Source organism: Diabrotica undecimpunctata, chromosome 5, assembly GCF_040954645.1.
Source record: "Diabrotica undecimpunctata isolate CICGRU chromosome 5, icDiaUnde3, whole genome shotgun sequence".
NCBI lineage: Eukaryota > Metazoa > Arthropoda > Insecta > Coleoptera > Chrysomelidae > Diabrotica > Diabrotica undecimpunctata.
The window spans coordinates 16,859,424-16,874,130 of record NC_092807.1 but is presented as its reverse complement, the minus strand read 5'-3'; the positions used below and the strand labels follow the sequence as shown (position 1 = coordinate 16,874,130).

At 36.2% G+C, this 14,707-nt stretch overlaps 1 protein-coding gene across 2 annotated transcripts in view; it reads right to left on the bottom strand.

The window, feature by feature from the left end:
* The window catches only part of LOC140441117 (nucleolar protein 4), a 553,801-nt gene that overhangs the window by 18,228 nt on the left and 520,866 nt on the right, over positions 1–14,707 (bottom strand). For both annotated transcript variants that reach the window (XM_072531571.1, XM_072531572.1), the window contains 3 exons: positions 11,785–11,931; positions 8,011–8,192; positions 4,826–5,010 (listed from right to left, as the gene is read on the bottom strand). In XM_072531571.1, the coding sequence (XP_072387672.1) occupies positions 4,826–5,010; positions 8,011–8,192; positions 11,785–11,931 (514 nt within the window). The remainder of the gene's footprint in view (positions 1–4,825; positions 5,011–8,010; positions 8,193–11,784; positions 11,932–14,707) is intronic.

The following is a 14,707-nucleotide window of genomic DNA, read 5'->3' as shown; positions in this document are numbered from 1 at the left end:
GGGAAATAAGTTTTAAGTATATTTTAGCGAATTTCGGTAACCACATGATTTTAATTTATTTTATCTTAATTAATCTTAATAAACTTGAAAGCGACAACATTTTTGAATGGAGAAAAGGCCTTTCAAACGATATATCACAAGCCTATACTTCCTATTTTAAAAATTGGGGGTTTTTACCTGTCGTTCTAAGGGGGTTGAAGGTAGGGGTTGCATTTTCACGTTAAAGAATGTCAAGTTATAATTTAAATTTGACGTGTTTCGGGATTTTTTATAAACATGTACAGTAACCTAAATAATGAATTTATTCTATTTGGCTTTTACACACTGTATGGTGCATTATCAATGATATACTACCGTCTAAAAAAAATAGATTATAACAGGTAATTCAATAAAACGGCACGATTTGGCAACGCTGCTGGCAAAAAAGTGGTATAGTAGGCGGTACTGTAGACTAGCGCGAAGCTTCATACTATGTTTCTGTATTATTAAATTTAAAAATAAACTATGAAACATTTCAAAAATCAAAATACCAAATTATGTAATGTTTACCAATTGTATTTATATGAAATTATGAAAATATAAATAAATTTCATTTGATAGTAAATTTAATTATTAGGGTAGTTGGAGGTAAAAACACGCACGGTAAAGAACGCACCTCATTTAAATTTGCCGCAAATGTCCTGTTTTAACCGATTTTAGTTACAAACGTTTGGCAACAGTGTGCCATATGTGTTGTTCTAACTTTAAAGCTGATTCAAGGCGTTGTTTACAAACTATGAGGTAAATATTATTTTTTTTTACTATTACACTGTAATATTGGCATAACAAAATTTCGATTGAGATTAGGTCCTTAAAATCTCAACAGATGGTCTTGACAGTGTTGCCGAATGAGGCAAAAATACGCGAGAGTTATGCGGCAAAACTACGAATGCGTATTTTTTCCCCATTACCATAAATTATTTTTGTTTCTACTAATTTCGGAATTAAATATTCAATTCATCTAAATCTTGGTTTCTGTTTTCCAGAAACTACAAAAGAAAATCAGAGCGCAAACCTTTGACAGAAGTTATTTGGTGCGAAGCTCGTGAACTTATTAATAATGGCGTTTCTATACGTCAGACACATCGAGTTAGAATCTATGGAGAAGCTATGAGCATATTAACGTGTGTATTAAAAACGGCGTAGGTAGTCGTGGCTAATGATGATACCAATATGGCGGTGGGATCATAGCCGGACTCAATACTATTAAAACTACTATAAAAATATGACCAGTTATTCAGAAGAATTAATCATAATCTAAAAAAGTGCAATACATTTTTAATAAACTATGATTTATTTATCCCGCGGTAAACACTAAAAACACGATATATTATACATAAAGATAAACTAATACAGTCAAATACTATTAATTTATTCTCTGAGGTACGGGCCATTACTTTGTTTACATATTTGTATACTAACCTGTAGAAGGTTATTCCTGAAGATTTTTTAATAACATTGCTTCTGCTACTGTTTCTATAAAAGTATTATAAAACTAAAAATATTCGAAAAACAACAAACGTAAACAAACATATGTCAAAAGTGTCAAAACAATCTTAACAATATGGCCGAGGTGAGGTCGTTTTTAGTCACGTGATACCCTCTCCATAGATTCTAATTCGATGGTCAGATAGCAAAAGCTGTGGGATTTCATGAAGTGACACTAGGGCAAAGGTTGAAAAAAGGAAATGATGTCCATTCTTTACGCAGATATAAAGTAGTTCTAACCAAGATCCAAGAAAACGAAATAGTTCAGCATTGCAAAGAACTCGACTTGTTTGAAATCGTATCGTTTCATTGAATCACCTCGTATTTTAAACAATTTTGACATTTTACATTTTTTGTTTTGACATAATTTTCACAAAATCATGAATCATGTTGGAAAACATTTTCAAAAAGGTTTATTATAAAGCAAGAACTTACTTCAATCTGTACCTAGTTGTTTATGAATTGGCGCTTTCTTTAATTACAATCAATTATTGTGGTTGAATCGCATATAAATACAATATTTAATTCTCTGAGATTGTTTCCAACTTTCAATGAAGTTTGTATTGTAAACATTAGAAGGATGCCAGAAATGAAACTGTATTAAAGTTAAAGAAGGAGCCTGTAAAAATCTATAAGTTTAATATATTACACTTCCCCAATAAATTAACGCACCACTTTGAAATATTAATATATTTTATTAGCGTTAATAAAAATTTCCATTGCAATGTTATATTTTGCAAGCCTATTGTATAATGCTATTGGTATACTCTATATTTATTGACTGTGTTTTATCGCTATAGTTTTTTTTGCAACAAAACAAAAAGAAGCAAAAAATGAACTAATTCTATAAATATACTAATTTCCAAGTGTTCACGAATTTTATTCGGCTACTGTTTAATTGTTGATTATTGTTAATTGTATTTATTATGGATCGTCAATCACGTAATTTAACCCGAGATGAATGTGCCCAAGCAGTAATAATGTCTGAAGAAGGTTGGAGTTACCGAAGAATTGGTCATCGGTTTAATGTGTCTCACACATCCGTCTCACGGGTGTTAGAAAGATTCCTCGAAACAGGCATCATACTCGCAGACCAGGGCAAGGACGAAACCGGGATTTTTAAGAATTTCTGCTCTTTGACAACGTTTTGTAACACATCGAAGTCTACAAATTCAGCTTCGAGACGTGCATGCTATACAAATTAGTACTGAAACTGTTCGCCAGCGACTTAGGAAATACAACTTAACACCTAGGATTGCCGCCCGAGGTCCTCCATTAACTGCAGAGCATCGAAGGGGAAGACTACATTTTGCCAGAGAACACGTTAATTGGTTAGAGGCTGACTGGGAACGAGTGCTATTTACTGATGAATCCCGATTTTGTTTGTAAAATAACGACATACGTGTTCGTGTGTTGCGACGACCAAACGAATGATATCCTCAGTGTAACTTCTCACACACCACATTTTTTGGTGGAGGATCCGTTATGGTGTGGGGTGGCATTTCTTTGACCGCACGTACGGACCTAGTGGTCATACAAAATGGAACTGTTACAGCTGAAAGGTATATATTGGAGATCTTGGAGTAACATGTAGTACCATTCGCTCCTTATATCGGTGAAAATTTCTTACTAATGCAAGGTAATATCAGAGCTCACGCTGCACAGATCGTCAGAAATTATCTAGAAGAGGTAGAAGTTAACACTATGGAATGGTCAGCCCATAGGCCGGATTTAAATCCGGTTGAAAACCTCTGGGATATCCTTGGTAGGCGATTAAGAGCGACACCGATCCAACCAAACAACTTACAGGAAGTGGGAGAGAGGCTGATCCAGATTTGGAGAGAACTAGACCAAAATGAAATACGGCAATTTATTGAAAGTATGGGCCAACGATGTGGGGCTGTTATATAAAGTAGAGGTGGAAACACTCGTTATTAAGACTTTTTTCATATTTTACTTTTCTATCATTATTATTTTAGAATTTTCCGTTTTTTTTTTCTCCTGTACTTCAACATTTTCTGATGATTAGACAAATTGTTATAATTACTAATAAAATGTAGAATAAATCTGGTGAAGTTTTATTTTTTATTCTTTGCATGTTTACAAATAAAATTGATTTATTGAAGTGGTGCGTTAATTTCTTGGAGAAGTGTATTTCTTTTAAAATCCGCACGGAAGTTGATCAAAAAATAAAATCTATTCTGATTTTAGCAAATATAGCAGTCTAATTTACATAATATTTTATTATCATCTCAATTTTTATTACCCACTGAACAAATATTGCCACTTTTATAGTCCAGTAAAATTAGGCGATGTGCACAAAAAAAATCTAGCAGTAATTCACGAAAGGTATCAGAAAAACTAGTTTGTGCAATATTTCAATAAATATTAACACGAAGAAACATAATTTCGATAAGTGATCTTAAAATAATTACACTTATAACACAAACATTTTCATGATTACTTCTTTCTAATTATTTATTTCTTAATTTTACTGGATAGTATCTAGAAAATCATAAATTTAAATTTATGAACCTGTCATCAGTATAATAAATTAAGAAGTGAGGATCCAGTTTATGTACTTTCAAGTTTTTGCACCATTTTTTTTATTATAGTAAAAAAGCGTAAACAAATAGACCTGTTAAAAAAAACAAATCAATCGACGTGTTTATCTAAAACATGTTTTATGGATTGTTGACAGTAGTCAATAAACAAGTCCTTTAACCTATTTCTATTATAATACCTGTTGATAACCAGTGTTTTTGTGCGGTATTTGTTTTCCTTTTTTTATGTTGGTTTTTGGGAAGTGGAAGAACATGTATTTTTTGGTAAATAATAAGGAAAGGTGTAAATGTTTTTGATTCTATAGTTCATAATTAAACTTTAAAGCAGATTACGATATAGTGGTTCGTTTTATTAAAAAACTGATATATTTTGTTATTAAACTTTCTTAACAGGTTTGCTCATGCTTAATTATATGCTACAGACTACAGTAATATTCTATAAAAGAAATACAGCAGATGAAACAGATACCACAACAATTATAAAAAAAATAAAATTAATTCATCACGACTAATTGCAGACCAATAATTTTTTCCTACGAAATATATTCTCCTTTCATCTACAAATAGTTGTATACATATTGAAATATTTGACAAGGTAAAAATACGTTCAGGTAATTATGTTGTGTCGTTTACAGTTTTTTATGTAAATATATAAATTTTACATTTTTACATTTGCACAAAAATGTATCTGAAATAATTTTGGTTCAGAACTGAAATTTATACGAAATATTTACCGTTTGTTAGAAGCCCTCCAGACGCAGCGAAAGGTGTTGATCCTGGAAACAAAGGATAGGGCCCCGTCCTTTGAAAAGCCTGTGTAAAATTCGGTCGGTACATGGCAGTTGGGGCTGCTGATGCCGTACTCGAGATCCCTAGGCCATTCATTCCGATTGGGCCTAATACCCCGGCATTTGTCACACTGCAAATCGATAAACGAGCTGTTTTATATTTGAAGTAAATAGGCAGTTTGTGTTTAAATAAAAAAATGTACATTTTGTTTTCATATAAATTGCGTACGCTCTACATTGAACTATATAAGTCAGACTGAAAGGGTTTTTGTTGCATTAATTAGTTTGCCATGTTTTGAAATAAAATAATAATTTCTAGTTTAAAAAAGGGCAACGCAATTTACACGAATAAAGGAAGTAATAGACCCCAAACGCATAGATAAGGATACATGGAACTATTTTAGAATACTTCAGACAAAATCGGTTTACAGCCAGAAGAAATAATTGTTCCGGATTCATTACCCAAATTTATTAAGAAAATATTGGTATAATATACCTATTGGTTTATGCATTAAGGTCTCTTAGGTCTCTTAGATTTAGCCATACGGCTCACACTCCCTCTAAGGGGAAAATTCACTCATCTAAGATTCCTATGGCATCTAAAGGTTTGAGATCTGGTGGGACTGTTTCCGTGTTATCGAGCCCTAGGTGACTTATCATGCTGGAGTATCTCCTCCAAAAATTTTCGTACACATCTGGACGTCGCGAGGAATACAGCTTTCTGCATGGCCTTATACAGATGTTCATTTAGACCCAGTTGTCTTATGTTCTCTAGGAGGTTTTTGGGAATAACACCAGTAGTAAACAGAATAATAGGTACTGTCTCTGTACTTTCCATTCTCCATTGTCTCCTAATTTGTATTTCTAGATCTTTGTACTTGGCGATCTTTCGTTGTATTTAACAAGCAAATTATTTGTGTTGGGTATCGCCACATTAATAAATGTATGAGATCCGGTCTATTATGTGCCGCTGGCTGGTCTGTGAGCACAGTTCGGTCCCAGTATAGCCTGTATTTGTCATTTTCAAGCATTCTGTCAGGGATGTATTGATAATAAGGAAGATGGTCGGTTTGGAGAAGTCCCAGTGTGTCATCTAGTTCTTGGTCGACAATAACTTTTCCTACTAAGTCATGGCGTTCTTTATAATCAGTTCCGACAAACGCCTGGCTGTTCCCGGTTGGATGGTTTCTTGGGCTTGGCATCCATATCGACATTTGTCATTTTGGCCTTGGGATCTTTGGAAGAAATATCTTAGCGGAGAAGGTATAACTCCCTTTGCTTCTGCGGATGATCTCGTTGTGCTGACAGTAGCGCGGGACGAGCTGGATCTAAAATTTTGGGTAAGACATACGGGCATCGTTGTGAAGGACTGGATGACAGATCACGGACTAGAACTCGCAGCAGAGAAGACTGAAGCCATCATTCTAAAGGGTAAACAGAAAAGACAAGGTATGGAACTCCAATGTGCAGAGGTGCTGCTAACATCAGAGAAATGCCTCAAATATCTGGGAGTGACGCTACACCAATATGGTGGATGGGAAGAGCATATACGGGTGGTAGCCCAGAAGGCAGGTGATGCCTATTATTGGCGGACCCTAATCAAAAAAGAGGAGGGCCTTACGGCTGTTGGAGGACGGTGTTGTGCAGTCAATCATCCTTTAAGCGGCATCAGTCTGGAGTGGGGCAGTCGAGATACCGACCTACAAGAAGCTGATGATACATGCGCATACAGAACTGTATCTGTGGCGGCCTTGTGGACCATCACGGGTTGTGTTCCTCTGCATGTGTTTGCAGTTTGCAGTAGAAAGGAGATATCTCTATAAGAGAAGAGAGTATTTGACAACAGCCATGAAAAAAGGAGAAAGGGAAAGATCAATGGAAAGCTGGCAAGAAGAAAAGAACAACACGGAAGATGTTGCCCAGTGGACCAAGATGCTGATCTCGAGCCTTCCTGGCGCAGGTGCTCACAGGCGATGGGTGTTTTAGGGCGTACATTCATAATTTCAGGAAGACAGATACCGATAAATGCCTATACTGCGAATACTCCGACACTATTACTCATACAATGTTGGAGATATGCCATAGATGGACTTTTTCTTACTGCGCCGTCTCCTTTCGAAGGTTGGTGATCCAAATGGCAATTGTAGCTTTGGAAAGTGCTGCACGAAAGATTTCTGTGGATGAGCGGTAAAATCATCTCCTCAGGTCTTGCAGCCACGACTTCTGACGTCTTCCAACAATAGATGGACAGTGGAGAGAAACATGATGTATAGAGAAATAGGTTTGAAGCCTGTGACTGTGAGAGAGATGATCGTGAAGATGTCGGGAAGTAAGGAGGGATGGAATAGTGTACACAATTACATTCGAGTAGTCATTAAAAAGAAAGACAAAAAAGGGAAACATCCGCCGGACGGACGAAAGAGATTAGATCTAGATAAGAGAAAGGGCTGCTCCAAAAGTTTCGTCAGCCTTACAGTGGCCATCTCACTTTCGGAGTACGGTATGTATGACAGTTAACTGCGCACAAGTAGGAGAGGGTGGTTTTAGATGGCAGGCAGGATAACAGGAAGGCATCCGTTTACAGGACTTGTTTCTACTGAGAAATGCTCTGGGATTTACTCCTGTACCCTGAATCTAACACACGCAAGCCATCCCTAAGGGTGGCTTAACCTGGTACGGTTTTTAGAAATTTCCACCCTCAGAAAATAAAAAAAATGTGTCTCATAATCCCTATTCTTAAAATATGAAGTTTGATACTACTGTGCAGGGTATTTTACGAGTTTTGACCATATTTATTTCGATATCGCTCTGAAATAACCGCCATGTATATAAAGAAGGAATACATAGTAATTATTCATTTTATATAATAAAATAAACAATATATTCTAGTTTTCAAATTAATTTTAACAGAAATTATTAACGAATATTCGTATACAGGGTGAACTGCAAAAGAAAATTACGATTTTTTTCATATTTTTTTAATGTTTTTTATTTTTCATTAAGTTTACTTTTCTTTACTTTATAATAAATATTATATTTTCTTTTTAAGTACATTGTTACTGCTTCATAATGTAAAACTGATCTTGCTAAACAAAACAATCGAATGTTGAAAAACTCCCTCATTATCTTACCTTAACGATGATGTTTTAGTTTCCGGAGTGGAGGGTAAAACTTTGGTGGAAGAATTAGGTGTAGACGAAGGAGTACTGGCCGCTGAAAAACCTGTCGATATGACGTCGTTCTCCATCTTCACTGGAGTACTACTACTTGAGAAGTCCAGTCCTCTGTTTATGGGAGCTGTTGAATCTGTGGGCTATAATTAAAAAAAAAATTAATCTTAGTATTAAACCAGTTTCTTTGTGAAAAGTAAATATTTATTAAGTGTATACAGATAAAGTGCGTTAAAAATCAGGATATATAAAACAGTGATTAGAACAGTGCTCATGCCTGGGTGTGAGATGATGACGATAACAAAAATATTGGAAATAAAACTCAGGTGTTTTGAGAGAAAAATGCGCAGAAGCATCTTCGGCCCTATCACAACCCCAATATTAAGCAATACCGAATGAACAAATACCGAGGTTAACAGATATATAAAGTTAGCTAAATAAAGTCTAATATGGCCATCTCTATAGGCTCCCTAATAATCGATCGCCTTGCCAAGTTAACCTGGGAGGAGACAATGAGAAGTCCCTTAGGACGCGCACGAATGCAATGGAGAGATAACATATGGTCAGATTTAAGAACGATGGAACTACTCACCGATCCAACTATCATGGACGTGTGAAAAAGAAGTTGTGCAGTTAATCAATACCCACACCCTGGTTGTAGTGGTACGAGAAGAAGGTTATTATCACATAAGAATGGTCCCATTTTGTTGAATGTTGCTTTTGACATTTCAATTCGGATTTAATCTCAGACTTTGTGATTAGTAGCCTTTTTTCTTGACAGAAATGTATTAACCGATCAACCATTTCATTACTTTCTTCTAGTGCCTGGTCTGCTACCATTATAGTGTTTTCTTTGATCCTAGTTAGTTTCAAGATACTTTCAACATAGTAATAGAATGTTTCATCTTCTGTTGCGTCTCTCTGAAATTGAGACACGTTCCCCGATTGCTTTGTTGGCTTCTGTATCGAAAATAATTGCTATTCCACGTCAATGTTGGTTGTCAATGTTTCCAGAGGACATTGTTAAGTTTTAGTCTTCTCACTTCCTGTTCAACGTTATGCATTTTATGAGATTAATACAATGCTCTTGAAATTCCAGGTACCTGTCATGAGACTGTAAAGTTTTGCGATCTAAGATCACTTGCATCACTCTAAGTGAAATTGGTTGGTAACCCGAGAACAAAGGACAGGCAATCTTATGACAAAGGACACGCTGCGCGAGGTCTCAGGTGAGAGATAGAGGTTAGGTAATTAGAATAAATCATTATTATAAAATCAATCATAAAAGTAATACAACATGAGCAATGTAAATCTGCTGTGGTCAGACGATATGTACAAGAGCCAAGATCATAGTGTTGTTAAGAAAGAAAATCGGACATTGATAAGAAGAAATTATGACTATCTAGATTGATGTGATGTTTAGGCGTATTACTAGATGGTATGGCTCTCGTAAACATCGTCTGACCATAGCAGGTTTCTATTGCCACTAACGGGATTCCTTCGGAAGTCGTATCAGATAATATGACTTTTGGCGGGCCAAATTTCAGGCAATCCAAATCTCTTGGAAACACCTCAACTATCTTTCAGGCAAAAATACATGCTATAGACATTAGTGCCCACGAATGTCTCAACCTAGACAATCGTAGGGCAAAAGTCTTTATTTTATTAGACAGCCAAGTCGCCTTAAAGGCTCTAAAGCCATTTACTTGTGAGTCAAAGTTGGTTTGGGACTGTAAACAATCCATCAAGAATCTCGAGGAGCGCAACAAAGTAACTTTGATGTGGGTGCCAGGTCACAAAGGAATTGCAGGAAATGAGGAATCTGACAGCCTCGCAAAACAAGGGTCCAGAACCCTTTTGTGGGCTATCAAAAAGCTACATCAAAGAGGCACTCCGGACCTGAGAACTCAATCAACTAAGATTACATTGGTCTAACATACCAGGCAAAGTCAAGGTCATAAAAATGGCGCCGATTGCAACAAACCGCCTTCTTGAAATGAGTAACAAAGATATCAAAATAGTCACTGCCCTCTGAGATATCATCAAAAAAAAAAACGCAAATCAGATATTGGGAACTGTAGTTTCTGTGACAACGAAAAAGAATCGGCAGCACATATACTATGCAACTGCGCAGTATTGTTCTGCAACCAACTAAAATTTCTAAAAGAGGTCAGTCTAGCGCCCTCTGATATAGGAAACAAGTCACTTAGAAAGCTAATCAACTTCATCAGAAGTATTGGAATCCTCGAGTTTAACTAGATTAACCTATGCACAAAAGATAGGTCGAAGTGTGATGAGGCTGTAAGGCTTTAATTACCTCACATAATCTATCTATCTATGCTTGTTGGCTCTAAGGAATGTCGAGAATTCTCTAAGAAATAGAATTTTAAATTAGTAACATCTAGTCCTAGATATCCTAGAGCAAATGAACAGGCGGAACGAGCCGTACAGATAGCTAAAATTATTCTCAGAAAGTGAGACGATCTTCAGTTAGCCTTATTAGAATATAGGAACACATCGCTTTTAGGGTCAGATAAGTTCTCAGCACAACTCTTGAATAGTCGTAAAGCAAACTTCCAGTTAGAAAAGCAAACTTCCAGTTTTACATGAAAAACATTTACCAGAACAGGTAGTTCTAAAAAGTAAAAATAATAAATTGGATAATAAAAGAAATTGTATAAGTATTACTATTATAGAAATACAGCGATGGAAGAAGAATTAAGTGAAGGGGATAACGTAGTTATCAAGGAAGAGTGGCAATGGAAAACTGATGTGGTCAGAGGTTTACAAGAGTTGTTGAGAAAGAAAACCGGATATTGAGAAGGAGAAATAGAGACTATTAAGACCTTTTGAGGGTTAGTTAGTTTTCATGATAAGGAACCTGCAAAAAAAGGAGGAAAACGAAAAATTTTACCTTGGAAAAAGCAGAAAATTAGGAAAATTCGATTTTTAGAAAAATGCCCCCTGGTTTAACTCTAAATTTTCTTTTTTTTGCTTATCCCATTTGATATTTTCAGTACACAAAAAGGCATAAGGGATAAAATCGTGGTTGAACTTGGTATTGAAAAATCCGACTGTCTAATAAATATTCTAACTACAGACAGCCCAATTTCACTTTAGCTGTAATATGCCTAAATCAAAAAGAGACTGCATGGCAACGAAGACAGAAAAGAATTGTGTCGCCGCTGAGAGAAAAAAAAACATTGGCACATCAAAACCCATAGCCCCTCTCAAGGTCAGAAACAAAGTGGATTTGCGCAGATTTATAAGTACAATAACAAAATAATTTCGAACAAACAAAAGGACTGTACATCCTCAACCCTGTACATAGGCATCTGGAAATAATTACGCATACCGACAAAAACTCGTACAAGATAGAAATATTGGATAAAGAAGGGGAACAGTTGGGACTAGAAGTAAAGAATATAGCAGTAGGTAGGTAAAGAAGGAAAGCGACGAGACAATTATCTAACAGTGTAAAATTACAAATTCGAAATAATAACGAATTCCAGCTATTTAGGAGTGATGATTACAAAAGTGAGTAAGCAACGAGTAAAAGAAATAATCATGAGGGGCAACAGACTTACAGCAAAAATAAGTTTTTACGTATAAATACAAGTAAAAAATTATGTATCTGATGTTTGGAGAGAGGATGGAGAATCATAAAGCCGTAGTACGCGAAACTATATTAGCACTCGTTTTGTTATGGTTTTTATTACAAAAACTTCTTTTTACCTGAGTTCCAGGAAGAACTGGCATTGGCTGGCTAACAGGTTCTAGTCCTAACCTCATCCTCTTCGCGTTATGGCTTTCGTTTTCACAAGCTGTGGCTAGAATTTGTTCGGCTTGTACAGATGTAAGATGAGCGGGAGTAGGTCGTGTCTAAAATAAAAAAAAAATAGTAAAATCATAATTAATATAATCAAGTAAGATCTTAGTTTTCACATCTGAGCTGGAGTTTATATAACAGTTAAAAGGCTGAAGATGATGGAGTGATGGGAATAGAAGAAAATTAAAGAATCAAAAAGTATGTCAAGTTTATTTAATTAAGATAAAAAAATATTAAATGACATTTTATATATCTATAAGTTTTACGTTCCCTGACCTTTTAACTGGGATGTAGGGATAGTGAGGCGTCAATTTATAGCTTCTGCTATAAATAATTTCAACCTCACCCTTTGTCCAGCATGAACTTGGTCATCCTCTTCTTATAAACGAGGTTCGAGCGACCGAGACAACCCTAGACTGAAGATAAAGGAAATGCTATTTTTCAAGATCTATAGAAAGTAATGGGACCTTATTACGAAGAGCTAATTTTGGATTATATTCCCCAAGACATCTCACTTTACTTTAATTTTTCGTCCAAATGGGATTGTTGTTGGCATGCCACAATTCTTCGAGGGTGCATCTACCAGGGCGTAGTCTGCAATTCAGTAGATGTTCCATGTTCTGAACTTCACCACATTCGCGGAGTGAGTCCCGTGGGTCGATCCTATCCCACCTGATTTTACTTGTCTTGCCAATGGCAACACCTGTACTTATTCTGTCTAGTGACTTCCATATTCTCCAGTCGAAGCATGTGCCGCAAGGATTATCTTGGCGTGTCGGGTAGTCGTCAGGTGGCTCTAGTGAGATTGTCTATAGGAAGCCTTTTCTTCATCTTAGTCTAGACTCTAGACTCTTCGGGTAATGGTGCTCAATATAGTGTGTGTCTATGCTCAAACTCTTGTTTGAATTTTTCGATGTGTTCTACGGCGTTTCGTTGTGCTTTTGGAGGAGCAAAACTCACGGCTCTAAAGAGGCACGGAAATGTACCCGGTAATTTTTCGACATGTTTCGCTTTAAGCTACATTTACCTGTCTTGCATATACACTGGGCATGTATATTCCTCTGCAGAGTAGTACAAGGCCTATGCTGTTGTTTTGAGAACTATAGGGTTTGCGCCCCATCGACTTCCCGCAAATTTTCTTAGGGGGCTGTTCTTGAACGCTACTTTTTGCCTTGTTTTTTTTTGTAATGATGTTTATATGTAAGTGTTCTGTCCAGTATCACTCCCAGATATTGTGGAATTGATGTCTACAATACTTTCAGCTGGCGATTTCGTCCTTGTTTCTAAGGCAAAAGGCCAAATTGGAGTTTTATTGGGGTTGGGTTTTAGGGAGTAGTTGTCATAGAATTTAACATGGTGAACAGTGCTGCTTCTAACTTAGCCTCTACTCCACAGAAGGTCTTGTCTTAAACAGCTATGGCCAGATCGTCTGCAATTAGGAAGAGTTTTGAGAAGGAAAGGGTGGCAGATCGATCGAAGACATCTCAGACTGCCGTTGACTAACAAAAATACCAAGGAACCAGAAAATAATGGTCCTTAGTTCCGAATAGGTGTCAGATCATCAGGGGATGATTGTACTAAGCAAGACATCAAGCTAAGACGTACGCAACTTATTTACAGTTGTTAAGTTTGCTAATGCTGTAAGAGCCAGAGTTTAAAATGGTATGGTCATGTATGTCATATGAATAAAAACATGTGGGCGAAGAACACCCAAGAAAACCATGGGAGTATGACATTAGAAAAGCGACGAACGAAAGGAATCTATAGGATGAAGACTGGAGAGATAGAACAGGGTGGAAACTAGCATGAGAAAAATGATTATGATGTATATATAATAGCAACATATAATATACTTTATATAGGCGATAAAGAAGAAAACCCTGGGGACAAGAGAGATGAGCTAAGCGAAACAGTGGAGATGGAAAAGGAGCTCTTGAAGTTTGAAGAGGCAGTTAGAAAACTAGACAGGAACAAATCACCCGGGATAACTAATATTGAGATACTCTGTCTAATATACAAGAATGGTGATAATTCGAATACTCTAACTGCAGAGAAATCACCCTTCGCCATACGCAGAAAAAATAATTGGAAAATACCAGGCTGGATTCACTGGAGGTAAATCGAAAATTCATCAAAAACAAATTTAAGAAAAAACAGTGGAGTATGGCATACTTATTCATCACCTATTTATCGACTACAAGGCAGTTTACGACTTGGTACATAGGAGACATATTTAGTACAAGGAGCAGCCTACTAATATGAATTTAGTTGGTAATGTTAACAAAAATATCCCTTTAAAAAGAATGGTGAAGGGTACAGATCCAGGAGAATTACCTGAATCGTTTAAAACTAACAATGGTCTATGGCAGTGTAAACCTCTCTCCAGTATACTGTTTAATCTAGCTAGAGAAAATAATATGCACGTCACAAATCACTACCACAGGCTCAATATATAACAAGTCTATGCAAATCCTTGGCTACTGTGAAAACGATGTACGAGAGGCATATATAGTGATAAAATAAGCAGCCTGGGTCTTATAATAAATACCAAAACAAAACGAAATACATGAAGATAAGCCGGCAACCGTGAATCCTATGGCCACTCATAGAAAGCGACGTCGTCCAGGCAGTTAACGAATTTGTATACCTGGGAGCATTTTTCAACGTTAAAAATAACACAACAGATATTAACCGTAGAATTTTTATGACCAACAGATGCTATTTTGGGCTCAATTCCCTTTTCAAATCCTCAAATATATCAAGAAAAACAAAGGTGAACCTTTACAAAACAATAATTCAATCAGTCCTAATATACTGATTTGTCGTGGT